The sequence below is a fragment of the Podarcis muralis genome, chromosome 2, assembly GCF_964188315.1.
Source record: "Podarcis muralis chromosome 2, rPodMur119.hap1.1, whole genome shotgun sequence".
Classification (NCBI taxonomy): Eukaryota; Metazoa; Chordata; class Lepidosauria; order Squamata; family Lacertidae; genus Podarcis; species Podarcis muralis.
The window spans coordinates 14300755-14321621 of NC_135656.1; the positions used below are offsets into that span (position 1 = coordinate 14300755).

At 47.2% G+C, this 20867-nt stretch overlaps 1 protein-coding gene across 1 annotated transcript in view; it reads left to right on the forward strand.

The window, feature by feature from the left end:
* The first annotated feature begins 1419 nt into the window (after positions 1-1419).
* RBMS2 (RNA binding motif single stranded interacting protein 2) overlaps positions 1420-20867 on the forward strand; it is a 74257-nt gene continuing 54809 nt past the window's right edge. The window contains exon 1 of the mRNA XM_028710280.2: positions 1420-1608. Coding sequence (XP_028566113.2) covers positions 1543-1608 — 66 coding nt within the window. The 5' untranslated portion in view covers positions 1420-1542. The remainder of the gene's footprint in view (positions 1609-20867) is intronic.

A 20867-nucleotide genomic window follows, 5' to 3' on the forward strand; every position in this document is an offset into this window, starting at 1 on the left:
CTCTGCATCTGGTGAAGTTGAAGCAATTAATCATTCCCTATGCAGAGGCAGCAGAATTACCTGCCCTCAGAGGAGTCTTTTCATTGCTTCTCTGCATGATTGACTGCTCTTGGTTTGCCTTCGAAACAGGAGTTGTGCCCAGATCAGTGACCCATGCAGAATCACATGGAATAGGCTCCTCTGCAACTGGGTAACTCTAGACCTTGTGTGATATAAAAAGGGTACCTCTAGTTTTAAGTCAGGGAAAAAAGAAAGCTTGCTTCTGCTTGCGGATGCTAGCAAGCCAAGTGCTCCAGAGAATCTAAAAACCAGATGAGGACTTAGCGATTAAACAACTGTGAGATTCTATTTGTTCTCCGCTATAAAAATGTGCAGGAATCAGTTTGTATCCAGGGAAACACCAAACCACAAGGGGGCTCTCAGCTAACTGCCCAGGCATTCAGTTTTGCAAAAAAAAAAAAAAAAGGGACAGAAAATGCCTCCTGACATTTTAACACTGACTGCCCTGGGTGGTTTGGAAATCGCAACAGATCCTCCCTTCAGGTGTCAGAAGAACATGGTGTGATTTTTTTTGCATGCACGCCAACCCTGCAGTGTATCGCAGGCAGTTCTCATGGTGGGGTTTTTTTGCATCACGAGTGGCAAAACTGCCCGCGTGAAAAGGGGATGATGCCACGCCAGGGCCGCTGGGTGCCCTGTGAACTTCACGGCTCAGCATAAAAAGGTAAAGGGACCCCTGACCATTAGGTCCAGTCGTGGCCGACTCTGGGGTTGCGGTGCTCATCTCGCTTTCTTGGCCGAGGGAGCAGGCGTACAGCTTCCGGTTCATGTGGCCAGCATGACTAAGCCGCTTCTGGCGAACCAGAGCAGCGCACGGAAACGCCGTTTACCTTCCTGCTGGAGCAGTACCTATTTATCTACTTGTGCTTTGACGTGCTTTCGAACTGCTAGGTTGGGAGGAGCTGGGACTGAGCAACGGGAGCTCACCCCGTTGTGGGGATTCGAACCACCGACCTTCTGATCGGCAAGTCCTAGGCTCTGTGGTTTAACCCACAGCACCACCCGCGTCCCCTATGGCTCAGCATAGCTGTCAACTTCTCCCTTTCCTTGCAAGGAATCCTATTCGGAATAAGGGAATTTCCCTTAAAAAACGGGAAAAGTTGACAGCTATGCGGCTCATTCCCTCCTGGGTGTTCTTCTCTCGAAGGCGGACTTTTGTGTCAGGAGATTTGTGTGCTGTCAGTCGTGTGCTTTGATTTCTGCCGTTTATTTATTTCTTTATTTTGTTTCCCAGCTGCATGAGGAAGGGAGCCTTACCCATTTCCCCCAGCGGCAGGCGTTAGGACCTTGCGGAAAGCAGACACTCTGGCCCTGGATTCCAAGCTGGCTTGCCTTGGTGACGTAAGCCAGAAGCCCTGTCTCTCTCTCTCTCTCTCTCTCTTTTCTGTGTGTGAGTGTGTGTGTGTGTGAGTGTCTCTCTCTCTCTCTCTCTCTTCCCCCTCTTCCCCCTCCCTTCCCAAGCTCTCTAACATTAAAGCGAAAATGCTCCTTTCTGTGCCTCCTCGAGCAGGGATCGCCACTTTTGGCTATAGCAAGAGCAACAAGAAGGTAAGGAAGAAGCCAGTCCTGGCTCCCCACCATCTCACCTCCCCTTTCTGCTTCCTATTTCCAAGATCTTGGAAACGTCCTTGGCTTAGGGAAGGGAGGATAAGTTAAAAAAAAAAAGGAGGGGGGTTGAGGAAAACCAGGGTTGCCTTCCCCACCACCCCGCTGTGGTGGTCTTGGTGTCTGAAGGGGAGACAGATATTGCCAATTATTTGGGGAGGTTAGGAAGCTAGGAGGTTGGCTTCCCAACAGGGAAGCCCACCTCCTGGGTTGGCTGATCTTGGCCTCTGTTCCGGGGTGACCCCCATCCGCCCCTCGCACCGCCAGACCCCGCTTGCCAAGGCCGGAGTCTTCCCAAGGGCGACTTTGAGTCCGGAGCGATGGGGACGAAAAAATAGAATGATTTAAAAAAAAAATAAGCTGGGTAGACCAGAACAACAGGCAGCGAAATCACAGCACTTAGTGAATCTCCCTGGGACATTAATATTCTGTGGGTTCCTCCCTGCACCCCTGATTATGGGGTGTTTGGTTTCTCGTCTGGGTTTTTTTTTTTTTTTTTTGGCTACAGAACGGAGGACCTGCATCCAGGAGGGGCTGGGTACTGGAAGCAGGCAGTTCAAATTCTAGGCATGGGGTGTTCACACCAGGATCAGACTGAGGCCTTGTTTTTTAACCCTCTCCTGGCTCTTTCCAGGGGGATGGAGACTTCCGAAGCCACCCCCAGCGGGGTATTCTTGAGGGTGGGGTTCCAGGATGTGGTTTCTATGGCATCCACGTGTTCTGAGGAAGAGTGTGCCATAAAGGAGGCTTCCCCCCCCTTCCTCTTCCACCGCCCTTTCTGCTCCCCACATCTGGGGTGAGGCGAGAATACTCTGCATGCCAGGGAAGATGGGACATGTAGCTTGCAGGAGGATGCGAGGGAGCTGTAAGAAATGGGGGCTTGAACCCAGCACGACCCCCTCCTCGTCAGGACTGTCATTCAGAACCTGAATAGCCTTGTCAGGTTTGGAAAATGCATCTTGACTAGCCTGGCTATTTATTTGAACGTGTGGATTATTTCCCCCTCTGGCAAGAAATGTGGTCTAGTAGTACTCTAGGGTTTCAGGGAACCCCAAGTTATATCTCTAGCCAGGGCAGGGAAGAAGGATAGAAGGGGGAGACCCCCGGGAAGTTGGAAATAGGAGCCCAGACTTCTGGCATTTTAAATATCCACCTTATCTCTATTGTTGATTCACTGTGTGACCTTGTATGCATATGGTGTTGGGTGAAAGGGGTGGTGGTGGCAGGGGAGAATAAGCTTGTTACCTGCTCTGTGCCTCAGTTTCCTCTCTGTCTGTCCCCGGGGACTGTGGAAGATCTACAGCAAATGTGCAAACTGCAGGCACTATAGTAATGCGTTTGGACAGAAACCTGGGGTAGAGGGAAGGCCCAATTTGGGGCATTAATTGTGTTTATCCATATTAGGGATGAGTATGGCACTCAAAGGAACTGTGGCTGTCTTAGCCATCTCCTTGCGCCTCCCTGCCAACCTCTTTTTGAAACTGGGTGACATTTTCCTCTTCTGACCATTGACTGATGTGGAATTTGTAGAAATAGGCAGATATGGGGCGGGAAGACCTCTGCATTGATGGAGGGGCTGTCTGTGCCAATAAGGAGCAAGGCAGCATTTTGTGATGGGTGAGCTGTGGACACATATTAGTGGCTTGTCCTGTTAAAACGACAACAACAAGGACAAATAGCCAACAGTGCTGGCACGGTTATTATAATTGGTGATTCAAGGTAAGACTGAAACCATATCACCGGTCGTGTGCGCACACACACTCATGTGCACATATTCTACCTGTGCCTCCGTATGCATAACTTGACATGTGTGTGTTTTATTTCTTTTGACACTTTATATACTGCTTTATTACAGTCCTCTAAGCAGGGACGCGGGTGGCGCTGTGGGTAAAACCTCAGCGCCTAGGACTTGCCCATCGCATGGTCGGCGGTTCGAATCCCCGCGGCGGGGTGCGCTCCCGTCATTCGGTCCCAGCGCCTGCCAACCTAGCAGTTCGAAAGCACCTCCGGGTGCAAGTAGATAAATAGGGACCGCTTACCAGCGGGAAGGTAAACGGCGTTCCGTGTGCTGCGCTGGCTCGCCAGATGCAGCTTGTCACGCTGGCCACGTGACCCGGAAGTGTCTGCGGACAGCGCTGGCTCCCGGCGTATAGAGTGAGATGAGCGCACAACCCTAGAGTCTGGCAAGACTGGCCCGTATGGGCAGGGGTACCTTTACCTTTAAGCAGTGCATTGTATGGGTGGGTTATCTGTGTGTGTTTCAAAATGTTCTTGTTATGAGTGCGTCTTGGAGTACTTTCAAGTGACTTTCCCGGGGCTAGCGTGTTGTTTCATGGATTTGGTGCTGCTGGTGCCACTCCAGTGCTCAGGAACTTGCCCTCGTGTCTGTGTGCACATTTATTTGTGTGCGTGCATAGGTGAGCAGGTGCAACTGTGGTTGCGTGTATACAGTCTCATCCTTGATTTGATTGACAGCTAACATGGGTGCTTAAGGCTGAATTTGGATAATCGTGATTGGGGGTCAGGTCGTTTGCAGTGTGTAGTATTTGCGTAGCCATGTGTGAGACTTTTCTAAGTTAGACAGATGATCAGTGATCTCAAAACTGTGTGTATGTAGGACTACAATACATGCAGATCACCTGAGTTGGAATACTTCACCCTCGGCTTCAGCTAGCAGCACCCTTGACCTAAATGCAGGAAAGGGAAATGAAACTCATTTATTTTAATGAATATTAATTCTAGGCACTGTGTTTAAGAGTGGGGTGTCAGCCGGTGAGTCTAAAGCAGCCTAGGCACATGGAGTTTGTGCATCAAGTTCTGTTTATCTCTGAGCTGGGAATCATATTATATTGGAGGTCTTTATTCAGGTGCCCATATCCTTGCCCATATTTGCTTGAGTAATATACCACAGAAGCTGATCACTCACAAAATGAGTAGTATAGATTATGACAAGACAGTGTAGGTACTGACCTTTAAAGCCCTAATGGCTTTGGCCCAGTATATATATCTGAAGGAGCGACTCCACCCCCATTGTTTAGCCCGGACACTCAGGTCCAGCTCTGAGGGCCTTCTGGTGGTTCCCCCATTGCAAGAGGTGAGACTACAGGGAACTAGGCAGAGGGCCTTCTCGATAGTCGTGCCCGCCCTATGGAACGCCCTCCTGTCAGATGTCAGGGAATTAAACAACTCTCTGACTTTTAGAAGACATCTGAAGGCAGCCCTGTTTAGGGAAGTTTTTAATGTTTGATGTCTTACTGTGTTTTAATTGGTTGGAAGCTGCCCAGAGTGACTGGGGCAATCCAGTCAGATGGGTGGCATATAAACAATAAATTATTACTATTATTATTGGCTCACATGTTGCATTGTTCACATGAAGGCAGGTAACTCAGAAAAATACCATGATCAAAATAACGAGACAATAACAATGACAACGAGAAGGCACTTAAGCTACTGGTCCACATGTTTATTTGTTTATTTATAGAAGTATTTCTATACCATCCTCTCTCACCAAATATTGAGGCGGTGCACAGCGCTATAAAACTGTTAAAAAGCCATTAAAAGCAGTACGGAACCATCGTTGAAATGACTGGCTGCTCCAGAAAATGTTAAACAATTGCATAGACCTGTTGGTGTAAAAACGTCTTGCGAGAGTCAAAAGCGAGAGTGCCTGCTGAATCTCTACTGCAAGAGTATTTCATGGTATGAGACTGGCGACACTAAATGGTCGACTTCTGGTTAAGGTGAGTTGGGCCTCTGTAACACGGAAAACAACTAACAGTGCTCCTTGGGGTGATTTCAGTGATGAGGATACAAGGACTCAGGCAGTCCTTAAGCACTCCTGGACACAAGTTGTTCAGGGATTTGTATATCAGCACATGAGCCTTGAACCTGGGCCAGTAACGTAGGGGCAGCCAGTGTAGATGTTTGAGCAGAGGGGTCATAGAATCATAGAGTTGGAAGAGACCCTGAGGATCATCTACTCCAGGGGTCAGCAAACTCTTTCAGCAGGGGGCCGGTCCACATTCCCTCAGACCTTGTGGGGGGCCAGACTATATTTTGAAGAGAGAAAAAAGAACAAATTCCTATGCCCCACAAATAACCCAGAGATGCATTTTAAATAAAAGGACACATTCTACTCATGTAAAAACATGCTGATTCCCAGACCGTCTGCTGGCCGGATTTAGAAGGCGATTGGGCTGGATCCGGCCCCTGGGCCTTAGTTTGCCTACCCATGATCTAGTCCAACCCCCTGCAAGGCAAGAATATGCAGCTGTCCCATTCGAGGATCAAACCTGCAACCTCGAGGTGTTATCAGCACCACACTCTAACCAACTGGTTGTCACGTGCTGCCGACCATCTGCCCCCATCAGCAATCTAGCCGCTGCGTTCTGTACAGTGTTAGAAACTCGGATATATAAGCTAGGTGCCAAATGGCTCCTTAAACCAGGGTTACAGTCTCGAAACAAAATGCCTAGTTGCCCTTTGGGGGCCAGATGACTCGAACGTCGTATTTTTCAATATGACTTTTTGATTCCAGAAATTCCTTCTGATTGCACAGATAAAAATATAACAGGTAGAATTCTACAGGATGCGTTGCTAGTGTGTGAAAACAGTCAAGATCCAAGGGTTCCCAGGCATGCACCTCCAGATGGTGGAGATGCCAGACGCCCTCCTTGCGCCCGGGCATCTTAACTTGTTTGCAAGTGGCCGATAGCCAGGTGCAAAGTGCACCTGGCAAATTTCAAACGCTGGTCGGTCCTGTACTAGCTACGGTTTCCAGACCAGTCCCACAATAGAATGTATTGCAGTAATCTAGTCTTGCTGTGACCCATGCAGGGACTACAGTGGCTAAGTTACCCACATCCAGACATGGCTGTAGCTGGTGGATCAGACAAAGCTGGTAAAAGCTGTTGCATTGCTCATGGGAATGCAGCTAACCAGAGAGATGCCTGCATGTGTGAAGGAGTGTCTGTTTGTGGGATAGGATAAATGTGCACATTATAAACATGTTTCCTGGGTCTTTTGACACACGGGTTTGTGTCTCTGGTTGTGGAAGTTGCGTTTTCCAACTTCTTTTTTAAAAATATAATAATATTTATTAGTTTTCCAACAAATTGAACACAACACTATGAAAAACCAAAAAAGAAAAAACATACAATAATACAATACGATACAAAAAACAACAACAAAAAACCCCCCTGCAAAACACTAACATACACCTAACAAAACAAAACAAAAACCATTTAAAACACAGTCCAATTTCAATATCTTATCTTTCTTTCACTAATTTCCACGACCTCCTCACACCTCCCTTTTTGTATTCCACTTCTATTAATTATTTCAGCAATTCCTTTCCATCTTCCTCTGTTTTCTATCCTATAATTGTCTTAACACATTCTAACCTTATTTTTCCCTTTAATGCTCTAATTAGTCTATTTATACTTAATTCCTTATAACATTTCTACTAAAGCCATATAACTTCATTCCAACATCTTTCTAACATTCATTAATTTTACAGTATTTCTGTAAATAGTCTTTAAACTTTTTCCAGTCTTCTTCCACCGACTCTTCTCCCTGGTCTCGGATTCTGCCAGTCATTTCCGCCAATTCCATGTAGTCCATCAACTTCATCTGCCATTCTTCCCTGGTGGGTAAATCTTGTGTCTTCCAATATTTCGCGATGAGTATTCTTGCTGCTGTTGTTGCATACATAAAAAAAGTGCTATCCTTCTTTAACCCCAATTGGCCGACCATGCCCAGGAGAAAGGCCTCTGGTTTCTTAAGGAAGGTATATTTAAATACCTTTTTCATTTCATTATAAATCATCTCCCAGAATGCCTTAATCCTTGGGCACATCCACCAAAGGTGAAAGAATGTACCTTCAGTCTCATTACATTTCCAACGTTTATTATCGGGCAACTTCTAACTCTTTATGGACTGTTCTGCTGAACCCAGCATTGACCTGTGTTCTCTTAAGACTGTATAAAATTAATATCTTACTGAAATGGATTGGATAGGCAAGGGAAGACTGTCTTCTGGAAGCAAAGAGAATTCTGTGCATTAGAGTTTGCTGATACTCTGCAGTTTTATTGTTTTTGTTTTTTTGCTAATAAGTGGAAATACTCTCAGTTGGAAACGTAGCTATTTATACCTCCTTGCATTTCTCATTTCTTGGTCACTTTGGGCTTTAAAAAGACTTTTAAAAACTATATTAAGTTATGGGGTCATGGTTGAAGTTTTAAAAACGAAATAAAATTGGGAGATCTTAATTGGATCCAAATGAGCCTTTAACAAAAAATATTATCTGAATTTTTCCCTGTCCTCTCTCCAAGGAGTTCTGGGCAGTGTGTAGGTTTTTTCTTCCCTGTTGCATCTGCCACTATTTATTTATTTCTTAAATTTGTAGCTTGCCTTTCCTGCGAGGAGCTTAAGGAGGCATATATGGGTCTTCCTCTCTCACATTTCAGCCTTGCAGCAACCTCACGACAACCGTAGGATTGTAGAGTTGTAAGGGGCATGGAAGGACATCTAAGCGAAACCTCCGAATTTGCAGGAGATGCAACTGAGTATCTCTACCAAGAGGCCATCCAGGCTCTGCTTAAATTTGTCTCCACCTAAGGAGAACCCAAAAGGGACGTGGGTGGCGCTGTGAGTTAAACCACAGAGCCTAGGACTTGCCGATCAGAAGGTCGGCGGTTCGAATCCCTGTGACGGGGTGAGCTCCCGTTGCTCGGTCCCTGCTCCTGCCAAGCTAGCAGTTCAAAAGCACGTCAAAGTGCAAGTAAATAAATAGGTACCGCTCCCACGGGAAGGTAAACGGCGTTTCCGTGCGCTGCTTTGGTTTGCCAGAAGCGGCTTAGTCATGCTGGCCACATGACCCAGCCATTTATCTTCCCGCTGGAGTGGTACCTATTTATCTACTTGCACTTTGTACATCGGCTCCCTCGGCCAATAAAGCGAGATGACCCAGAGTCAGTCACGACTGGACCTAATGGTCAGGGGTCCCCTTTACTTTTACCTTTAAGGAGAGCTCACCTCCTTCCAAAGCGAACTATCCGAACAGCTCTCTTAGGAAGAGCTCCTAATGTTTACCCCAAAATCTGTTCCCTTGCAATGACCATCCGCTGGTTCTGGTCCTGCCTTCTGTTGCAATGGCAAACAGGTCTGCTCCATTTTCCGGGTAGCATCTTTTCAGATACTTGAAGACGACTATCATGTCAGTCTTCTGTTCCCCAGGCTGTGCACACCCAGCTCTTTCCGTTGTTTCTCCCAGGACTCGTTTTCCAAAACTGTTCACCATCCTCTTGGTGAATATTCTGCTTAAAAAAGAATTGGGCAGAGTAGTCCTGAAGTGGTCCAGCCAGTGCATTTCATTTCATTTTTTCATTTCACTTTTAATTTTCATATCGCCTTTCTATATTACTATACGCAGAGCAGTTTACAAGCCGAAGAAGCAACCAAGACCACGCACACCTTATAGCAATCTGATCCAATACCAAAATGTCAAAATAAAAACTTTAAACATCTTATATCAAATAATGTAATATTCACTAATCCATTATAATATAACAGAACACGATAAAATTAAATACCAACAAATAATAATTAAACAGAAATTCACTCTTAACAATTACAATAATTTCTAAACTATAGTCAATAAAAATAGCAGCAAGTCACAATGTCTAAAATAATACAAATTGAGAAACAAAGACACACAACTTATAAAATTATTTTTATACTCCTCTTCTCTTCCCAGCTTCTTCTGCGGTTCCTAAAGTCATGGTCTGGGAAAGGCTCCTAGGGCTGCAAGGTGGGGCAAGGCAGGTGGAAAAAGCCATTATGCAGAATAGATTGGAACTGTTAGTCCAGTGATCTGGACGTGGAGCTCCTGTAAATGCAGCCTGAGATTGCTTAACTTTTTGAGTAGCAACATCACAGTTCTGGCTCATGTCCTGCTTGTGATCCACTAAGACACCTTATTCCTGTCCTATGCTTCAATCTCTTTTACATTTATCTCTGGTGAAAACCCCATCTTTTAGGTTTTGGCCAGTGTTCCAGCCTCTCAAGATGATTTTGAATATAGATTCTAGGCCCATCCAGACTTCTGTTTTGTTGTGGATGTATAAAGCAACATATGTTTGATTCATCAATAGCACATTTGAAGTGGATTTAAACTGGACTGTCCACACATCTCCCCAGTTTATAAGTTGCTGTGCTTCCTTAATGATCCTGCCTTAATGCACCCACACTTTCGCTCTGTCTATGTTCCTGCCATTCCCAACCCACTCCTTTCCCCCTTGAACACAAGTTGATGAAACCGTGCGGCCATATTTCCAAATTTTTATTTTTTGGCTGCAACTGCTGTGCCAACCATGCTTGGTTGCAGGAAAAAGCAAGCAAGCAAGCAAACAAACAAACAAACAGGAATGCCAGCAGATGACATCAACAGGAGGTATGTAGGAACGGCTTAAGCTTCTCTCGCCTGTTGCCTTTCTTCGAGTGTAAGTTCGTTGCGCTATGATGCCATACTGCCAGGTTCTTATGTTCAGGCTGTGATAAACCATCATTTCTTTCCATACCCTAGTAGGCCTGGGTGACGCTTTGATACATTGCCTGAAAATGGTTTGAATTTAAAATCGTGAGAGCGATTTTAGAATTCACGATCTGGAAATGTAACAAGAATCCTTGGTATGCCACGATGCCCGTCTGGCAGCCTGCAAAGGCAGCTTGCGCCTCCCGAGCCTGAAAGTTCAGGTGAGCAGAGTGGGTTAGGTGCGAGAGCCGAGTTTCTATTTACCTGCCACGGAAAAAGACAAATAGCGCTGGTCCAAGGAATCTCCAAGGAACGTGGGTGGCGCTGTGGGTTAAACCACAGAGCCTAGGGCTTGCCGATCAGAAGGTTGGCGGTTCGAATCCCCGTGACGGGGTGAGCTCCCGTTGCTTGGTCCCTGCTCCTGCCAACCTAGCAGTTTGAAAGCACAAAGTGCAAGTAGATAAATAGGTACCTCTCCAGCGGGAAGGTAAACGGCGTTTCCGTGCACTGCTCTGGTTCGCCAGAAGCGGCTTAGTCATGCTGGCCACATGAACCGGAAGCTGTACGCCGGCTCCCTCAGCCAGTAAAGCGAGATGAGCGCCGCAACCCCAGAGTCGGCCACGACTGGACCTAAAGGTCAGGGGTCCCTTTACCTTTACCTAAGGAATCTCCAGGTGGAACGCGGGCTCCTGGTCGCTGCTGCTTGCACAGCAAGAGACCTTTGTGAGCTGCGATTGGTGGTTCCGGAGAAGCCAGCAGCTCTGTGGTGCTGTGCCATGTCGTGCCCCAGCTGATACGCCCCTCTTGGAACAGCAGCACCCGCCTGGCCTCAACATGAAAAGGCAGAAGCTGTGCATGGTGACGCTAATCGTCTGGCTGGCCGGCAACTGCCTTCTTCCTCCCCACCTTCTCTCTGACATCGTAATATACCGCCATATTGCAAAGCTTAGCTGGCGGTGTCTTACGATGTTGGAAAGCAGATATTGCCCAGCCTTACCCCCCCCCCCCCGAATGATAGTATCCAGCAACAACAGGAAGTATGTGAGTGGCCAAATCACAAAGAAGTGGCTTCATTTCAGCGCTTTTGCACTTGGGCACATTAAAAGTGGGAGTAAAAGAAAGAAAGAAAACCAGGACACATGTAGAATAAAAGGCTACAAGATTTTACCAGGAAATGCTCCGTTTGCAACCAAAGCGGTATAACCTGAATCTTTTACAGGCTCAAATCATATTGAAAGCAGGACGCATATGACGGCCCCAGTAGCATCCTGCGTCTAAATCATGATGAACACTCAATTGAAAGGATCTCTTCTGTGGTGTTTAACTGCCCCTCCCAGCTTGATAAGCAACTAAATTCATTTATAAAAATATTGAACAGCACAGGGCCTAGATCAAAGCCACGTGGCTTTCTGTTCAAGACCTCTCTCCAGGTTGACACAGAGACATTATTCAGCCCTTGTTGAGTATGGTAGCTCAACCAGCTACCTAACATCAACTAACAACTGTATTATCCAGCCCACATTTTACCATTTTGTCAGCAAGGATATTATGGGACACCTTATCAGATGCTTTGCTGAAATCAAGATATATTATTTCTATGGTGTCCCTATGATCAACAGGTCTAGTAGCTCTAGCAAAAGTGGTTGCTTGATCTGGCAAAACTTATTCTTCATAAGCCATGTTGTCTCCTAGCAGTCAATGCACTATTTCTTTTATTCTACCCTGCGAGGTAGCAGCTGATTCAACTGAGTGGGAATTAAAACTCAGTTCTCCCCAGTCTTAGTCCACTACTCTAAATGCTACATCATGCTGGCTCTCATTGAGGAATCAGCTGTTGGTGGGTGGCGCTGTGTACAACAACATTTATATAGTGACTTCGACTGTCATTAGCCTCTGCCAGCATGACCAGAGGTCCAGGTTGATGGGATCTGTAGTCCAGTAATATCTGGAGGGCTACATGTTTCCCCAACCCTGCTTTCGGTTGTTCAAAATGCTCCACATACATTATCTTAGCAATCCTGACAACAACTTATAAGGTAGGCCAGTAATATAATCAGCCTTCCAGGTAAGTTCACAGAAGTTCCTAGCCGAAAAATCTACCTGCTGGCCAGCCTGTAGTCTTCTCTACTTATCTATACAGTGGTACCTCGGGTTACATACACTTCATGTTACAGACGCTTCAGGTTACAGACTCCGCTAACCCAGAAATAGTACCTCAGGTTAAGAACTTTACTTCAGGATGAGAACAGAAATTGTGCTCCGGCGGCGCGGCAGCAGGCCCCATTAGCTAAAGTGGTGCTTCAGGTTAAGAACAGTTTCAGGTTAAGAACGGACCTCCGGAATGAATTACCGGTAAGTACTTAACCCGAGGTCCCACTGTATAGGCCTAAGTAATTTGCGGTGCACTATTTCATTCCGATCCCCTCTCTAAAAAACACTTACCTGGAGACCACTGCTAGGAGGCGAGTGGCTGTTTACAAACCTGTTATCTAGGGCAGCAGCACTTGGTTAATCAGATAAATCACTTGATCTGAAATGCTGTCATTGATTAATCGGGCAGAGATTTCTTTTAAAAAAATAAATATTTATAATGCAAACCCTCATAAGCACTGGAGATGGGCAAGCACTTTATTAGAGGAGGCCTACCTTTCTGTGAGGGACGCGGGTGGCGCTGTGGGTTAAACCACAGAGCCTAGGACTTGCCAATCAGAAGGTCGGCAGTTCGAATCCCTACGACGGGGTGAGCTCCCGTTGCTCGGTCCCTGCTCCTGCCAACCTAGCAGTTTGAAAGCACGTCAAAGTGCAAGTAGATAAATAGGTACCGCTCCAGCGGGAAGGTAAACGGCGTTTCCGTGCGCTGCTCTGGTTCGCCCGAAGCGGCTTAGTCATGCTGGCCACATGACCTGGAAGCTGTACGCCTGCTCCCTCGGCCAATAAAGCGAGATGAGCGCCGCAACCCCAGAGTCGGCCACGGCTGGACCTAATGGTCAGGGGTCCCTTTACCTTTACCTTTCTGTATGTGAGAGAAAAGGGGCAATGATACTTCTTCTGGGATGAATCCTGCAATGTGATACATGCATTCATCATAATCAATGAACGTAGAATGCTTTCCCTCCTTTATAACTATTTCCCCCTCTCACACACAGATTTACTTGACCCCAAACTGCTGCGATTGCAACTGGACTGTTATACATACCAGGGAGCTAGCGCAGTGCAGTCGTCCGGTCAGGGACAGCCTGTTTGAAGCACCCTCCAGATGCTGCTGCACTACAACTCCCATCATCCCTCACCTTTGGCCAGGCTGCGTGGGGCTGCTGGGAGTTGGAGTCCCAACAATGTTTCGGGTGGTGCTACGCTGACTACCCCTGGGTTAGAGTGCTGGTCTCGGGCCAGGAAGTTCTGGGTCCAGGTCCTTACTCAGCCACAAAGGCCACTGGGTGACCTCTCTCTCTTCGTCTCACCTACCTCACAGGGTTGTTGTGAAGATAAATTGGAAGGGGGCGGGACACACACCACGTATTTTGCTTTGAGCTCCTCAGAGGAAAGGCAGGATATGAAATGTAGTGAAGCGACATTTTCAAAAAGAGATGATGTCTACGTGGAAGTCAGCCCCTTTGAATCCAGCGGGGCTTAGTGGTCATCCACACTTTATTTGTCCTGCTGTTTTCTCCCAGGAAAACATGTTTTTGCTGGGGTTTTTCCCCTGATTTAGTGCTAAAGAGCTGGTTTTCCAGGGGAAAGCAGTGGAGGAAAGGCAAAGCTGCTCAGATCTGTGGCTAGAAAGCACGGGGCGAGCAGCAAACTGCTCACACCCACGGGACCAAGAGGAAGTGTGGGCGAGCCCTCACTCCCAAGTCAGTGGATCTGGATAGCAGCAGCAGATCTCTTGAATCGGGCAGCAGTCCTGCTGCTGTTCTTCTCACAAGGCAGAGGCGGGCAAGGGGCAGCCGGGGGAAGCTAAGCCACAGGGAACAGAAGTTTGCCTATGAGCGTGAAGCGAGTTCATGGCAGAAGGAAGTTTGGAACCAGGGACTTCATTCAGTCACTCCCAAAAGCAAGAATCAGCTGAATTAATTGGAGGAGGAGGAGGAGGAGGCAGGCTCCAAATGGTGACTCATCCGGCGTGGACTCCTCAGAGGGTGGTTAGTTCTTACTCTTGCACACTCTAAAATTATAACCTCTTTTTGTGTGTGTGTGGGTACCTAGTTTATTTCAGAGGTCAAAAGTCCCCACCCCACTCCCCTCAATCCCACGAGGTGGGAAACACCAGTTTATGGGCACATCCCTATGGTTGTAAGAGTGAGAAGGGCAGCAGATCTGTGTCCTGCCTCTGTATTTTTGCTTCATCAAAGGAAACAGAAACCTACACACAAACACACAAACACACAGTGGTACCTCGGGATGCGAACGGGATCCGTCCCGGAGCCCTGTTCGCATCCTGAAGCGAACACAACCTGTGTCCGCGCGTCTGTGCGTGCACGGGTTGCGTTTTGCCACTTCCGTGCATGCGCGTGACGTCATTTTGACGCGCTCCGTTACTTCCGGGTCGCCGCAGAGCGCAACCCGAAAATACTTCACTTGAAGCACATTTATCCCGAGGTATGACTGCATTTGTAAAGCAGAATGGGACGTGGGTGCCGCTGTGGGTTAAACCACAGATCCTAGGACTTGCCGATCAGAAGGTGGGCGGTTCGAATCCCCGCGACGGGGTGAGCTCTTGTTGCTCAGTCCTTGCTCCTGCCAACCTAGCAGTTCGAAAGCACGTCAAAGTGCAAGTAGATAAATAGGTACCGCTCCAGCGGGAAGGTAAATGGTGTTTCCATGCGCTGCTCTGGTTTGCCAGAAGCGGCTTAGTCATGCTGGCCACATGACCCGGAAGCTGTATGCCGGCTCCCCTGGCCAATAAAGCAAGATGAGCACCGCAACCCCAGAGTCAGTCACGACTGGACCTAATGGTCAGGGGTCCCTTTACCTTTACCTTTTTATGACTGTATTTGTAAAGCAGAATTGGACCCATGCAGCCTATCAAGTGCAACTTGGACTCTATAATCATAAAATTGGAAGGGGCCGTGAGGGGGTCTAACTCCCTGCAATCCAGGAATCCTTTTGCCCAACGTGGAGCTCAAACTCACAACCCTGAGATTAAGAGTCTCATTCTCTACTGACTGAGGAACAAGTTGGGGCTTCTTCTTCCTCCTGTCAAAGGATTTGGCATTTGGGATGGGTGGGACTGCTCTATCCCCCACTCAGCAAATGTCCAGGGGTCCAGTTTGCTGCCTGGTGCTCTGATGGTGCCTCTCTCTGCCCCCCCCCCATGTCTCCAAGCCTCCCTGTACCATTCAGACATAAATTCCTACCTTTATCTCTCTCTCTCTCCCACTCCTCTTGGTGCCACCCAGACAACGTGGTTATTGGAAGGTGTATAAATACTGTTAATAAAATAAAAAATGACGGTGCTGGGAGGCAGCAGAACTATTTTTGTTATCTTCTCATCTAAGTCCAGGACAGAAGAATGCCTGTGTGTTTTCAGGGCGGCAAAGGTGTTTGCAGACCACCTGCCGCACTTGCAATGTTATGTCTTCTTTTCACCCTCCCTGTTAGCAGGAGTAGCGTTCAGACACCTCGCGGTCTGTTCTTCAGCTCAGAAAGCATCTTCAAATCGGTGGGGGGTAGTGCTGTTCATTGATTCTCCATATGTAGAATCTGGCACGTGTGTTACTGAGATTCTCTCCTCTCCTCTCTCTCTTTTTGGATGCTTTAGCTGAGATTGCTGCACTGCAGAGGGTTGGACTAGAGGACCCTCGGGGTCCCTTCCAACTCTATGATTCTGTGATTTGCCCTTCCTCTGCCAGCCCAGTCACTCAGCTGCATGCAATTGCTTGTCGCCTATGGTAAAGGTAAAAGGACCCCTGACCATTAGGTCCAGTCGTGACCGACTCTGGGGTTGCGGTGCTCATCTCGCTTTATTGGCCGAGGGAGCCGGTGTACAGCTTCCAGGTCATGTGGCCAGCATGACTAAGCCACTTCTGGCGAACCACAGCAGTGCATGGAAACACCGTTTACCTTCCTGCTGGAGTGGTACCTATTTATCTACTTGCGCTTTGATATGCTTTCGAACTGCTAGGTTGGCAGGAGCAGGGACTGAGCAACGGGAGCTCACCCCGTTGCGGGGATTTGAACCGCTGACTTTTTGATTGGCAAGTCCTAGGCTCCGTGGTTTAACCCATAGCGCCTTCCGGGAAGCAGGACCTTCCGGGAAGCAGGACCTTCCGGGATCAAATCAGAAACCAGAACGGCTTCTGTAAATCTGTGCCTGGAAAATAGTGCTTCTCAGCAACTGGTATTCAGAAACATTCTGGTTCCCAAGAGTGGGAGTAAGCTGAGAGACTTGTGTCTTGAGTGAGGCCATCGAGTGAGTTTCACAAGCCACTCTGCTCTCCCTCTAAAGGGCAGCTTTCATTAAATGTAAAAAGGAAAGCCCCCAGCCTACAGGAGTGTCGAGAAAACTTTGGCAATGTCATCACCGTCTCTGTTGCTGGAACCTCAAGGATCTCCATTTTCCCATCAATTTTGATGGTTATGCCCATGTCTCCTACAAAGGTGACTATCAGTTTCATTCATATGTATTCTGCTCCTTTCCTCAAAGGGCTCAGGTAGATTGTGTTATCTTGTTGGGTTTTCACAACACAAGGGTGTAGGTTAAACTTGTCCAAATAGAAACTAGGCACAACCTAGGGCATTTTAACGCCTAGGGCAGAAAATCTAAATATTCAAATCGGCCACGATAAGAACAGTAGATGGGTTTGATGCGTATTGAGTCACCTTTGGGGTTTTCTGTCTGGTGACCTTTTGGGTTTTGGGGGGCTTTTGCAGGCTCAGAGCCTGAAGGTTTCGAAATATTGTCATTTGTATATCTGTAGGGTTTTGGGGTATGGCTTTCATTGTGGGATATGGCAGGAGAGAAATTAAGACAGTTTTCACAGAATAAGCATCTGATAATTTGCCGCCCTCTAATGATGCTGTGGATTTGGTTTCTGAAGTTGGTGCCATCTGGTCCTCTAATTGCTAACCCCAGAGGCGAAAGATGGGGGTGGATCAGGTGCACCTGTGGCAATTGGGCTTGTGGGGGTGGGGGAAGCCATTTGGGGGGTCAAGGGGTCTTGGCCTCTGACTTTCCACGCCCTCATTAAAAGTGCCCTTCAGGCAGAATCAGTAACCAACTAGAAGACTAGCACATCTCAAGCAAGCATACCTTCTAACCTTGGTGTGTAGAAATCTGCTTGTACAATTCAGCCCACTTTATAGTCTCAAACGTCTGCTATTGTTTCCGATTCTAATAGCACCAGTTGAAATTGAAATCCCCTTTTGGTGGGCCAATGACAAGACACAGAAGTTACCAAACCAGCTAAATCCCTAACCTATGCTAGAATTGGACAGATCCTTACGGTTTCTGGTCACTTTTGTGCATTTTTTACTCAGAATTCTGTCCCATTTCTGCATTACTCTGTGCTTTGAAAATAATTAGCCTCAAAGTGCATACAGTGGTACCTCGCAAGACGAATGCCTCGCAAGACAAAAAACTTACTAGACGAAAGGGTTTTTTGTTTTTTGAGCTGCTTCGCAAGACGATTTTCCCTATGGGCTTGCTTCGCAAGATGGAAACGTCATGCAAGTTTGTTTCCTTTTTCTTAACACCGTTAATACAGTTGCGACTTGACTTCGAGGAGCAACTCATAGAACGCGGTGTGGTATCCTTTTTTGACGTTTTTAAAGACTTTGGTGATTTTTGAAGCTTTTCCGACACCGTGCTTCGCAAGACGAAAAAAAGCGCAAGGCGACAAAACTCGCGGAACAAATTAATTTCGTCTTGCGAGGCACCACTGTACTTAGATGTGCATTTTCTCAAATTCCTATCTGCGCACTTGTCCAAGGTGTGTATGTATTGTATACAATTTTGGAAAGATCCATTTTTAACCCCAGCACCCCTCTGGTGCAACATTTGACCATATATCCATGTGAAGTTACTTTGACCATCAGATGTTAGGAGAACCAGAGCCAAAGCCATCCTCTTATGCAAGAGACCCCCTGCTCACGGACTTAAGAGCAATGATGTACTTGCATCTGGAAATACGATCAACATCTTTCTATGTAGCCATTTCTAATGCCACATTTTTCTTCTTCTTCTTGAAGATAAGGCTATAACTTAAGCTGCTTTTAAAACCAGACGGCAGATTCTTTGCATTAGGGACATATTTAATGCAATGCACCCGGTGGAGCAGAGTTGTGCGTGACTTTCATAAAATCCAAAGGCTAGACAGGGACCAAAAAGACTCTTAACTGATTCCCTTGCTTGATCTCCTTTCCCTTGATCTAGCCGCCCTGCTCCCCTTGTGCAGTTATGGCCGAAGTTTCCCGCAAGCAGGGAGCAGGTGCCTTGCGCAAGAGGTACCCAAAGAATACAAAGCAATAGCTCCTGATGACGCAAGGAAGATGGTCAAGTCATCTTGGAGCAAAACAGACAACTCAAGTTGCTGTTCATTAGGTTAAATCAGGGTTTCCACAAGTTGGGTATCTAGCTATTTTTGGACTACAGTTTCCACCATCCCTGACCACTGGTCCTGCTAGCTTGGGATGATGGGAGTTGTAGTCCAAAAACAGTTGGACACCCAAGTTGGGGAAACCCTGGGTTAAACGTTGGCAGTGTAATTTCCTTCTCTCTCTCTCTCTCTCTCTCTCTCTCTCTCTCTCTCTCTCTTTTTTGGCAGAGCTTCATTCTTGAGGATAGACAGCCATTAACCATGATTATGACTATTTAGCTACAGATAACAGACATGTCTATGCAAGAAAGGCTTGCAATCTAATAGAAATGACTCAAAAGGAGGAGGGATGATAGAGGGAAAGAGACGGCTCAATGGAACATCCAGGTTGAGAGGCAGCATACTTCTAGATCAGGGTTTCCCAAACTTGGGTCTCCAGCTGTTGTTGGACCACAACTCCCATCATCCCTAGCTAGCCGGACCAGTGGTCAGGAATGATGGGAATTGTAGTCCAACAACAGCTGAAGACCCAAGTTTGGGAGACCCTGCTCTAGGTGCTGGTGATAGTCAGCCGTATTTATAATCTTCCCCACAAGCACCCAAGCAGTCCATGTAGACAACCAAATGCTCTCCGCAGATGGACCTTGATTTCATCCAGTGCGTTAAGGCTAGCTGCTCCCACACAACTCGCAGGCCGCAGTTTCCGCATTCCTGATTTCCTAAAGCAGATTGGGGATCCTGAGAATAGGGTAAAGGAAAACCAGGAAACTGACACTGTGCATGTGCCCATGGGCTTTTCTTTTCAAACCCTCTGGCTTCTGTTTAAAGTGGGGGGATTTGAAGAGCACATTTGGGGTTCTGAAAACACAGCTCCTGGAATGGACAATCTGTGAAATGTGTGTGTGTGTATTACGTCCCTCTGGATCATGGCTGGCCCAAACAACTCAACATTGGTTGCCCCTCATCTCAGGACTTGTGCACACTTCTGCTTGTCCCAGGGGCGTAGCATGGGGGGGTACCAGGGGTGCCGTGGCCGTGGGCGTACAATTTTTGTGGGGATGTGGACCAGGTGCTCCCACGCAGGTAACTCCAGGTGTCCCTCTCCACCCGCCAAGGGCCATGTCGGTGGCTGGGCTCCTCCCTGCTTGGGTGGGCAGGCAGCTCAGTGTGGCCCCGCTTTGCTCCAGTGGGCGTGGGGTCGCTCTAGTGGTGAGGGCTGGGCTGGTGCCCCCTGCCCAGGGCATGTGCACCCACCCTAGACACCAACAACTGACGCTATGCCGCTTACTTTTCCTCCTGCTTTCCCCTAGGGAAAGCCCACTGTTTACCATTGAATCCGAGCAAATGTCAATTGGGCTTTCCATGGATTGACGTTTGCTTCATCTCAGCAGTAAAAAGTGAGTTTTCCTGGGGGGAACAGCGGGACAAACCAAAAGCAACTCAGAGCCAAGCCTAAAAAGAATGGGGAAAGCGGAAAACCTATTGGATCCGTGCTTTCTAAGCACAGGACAAGCAGACGGGTGGATGAGCCCTTTGAGAATGACGTGATGAAGTACCTTTTTGATTCCAAATACAGTGGTACCTTGGTTCTCAAACGCCTTGGTACTCAAACAACTTGGAACCCAAACACTCCAAACCCAGAAGTAAGTGTTCCGGTTTGTGAAATATTTTTGGAAGCCGAACGTGTTCTGTTTTGAGTGTTACACTTCTGATTTGAGTGCCACACTTCCGTTTTGAGTGTTAAGCTGAGCTCTGTCTGTTGTTGCTATTTATTTTTCGGTTTGGTTTTTGTGGCTCTTTTTTTGTTTTGTTCTTGTGACTGTGTGAATCCCAGATCAGCTACTGACTGATTGATTGTGTGACTGCGGTACATTGTTTATTGCTTTCATTTTATGGATCAATGGTCTCATTAGATGGTAAAATTCATGCTAAATTGCTGTTTTAGGGGTTGTTTTTAAAATTCTGGAACGGATTAATCCATTTTGCATTACTTTCTATGGGAAAGTGTGCCTTGGTTTTGGAACGCTTTGGTTTTGGAACAAACTTCCAGAATGGATTACCATAAGTTTGAGAACCAAGGTACCACTGTGCTAGAATACTAACACAGTGCACAAGTTGCTGAGAAGGCCTCC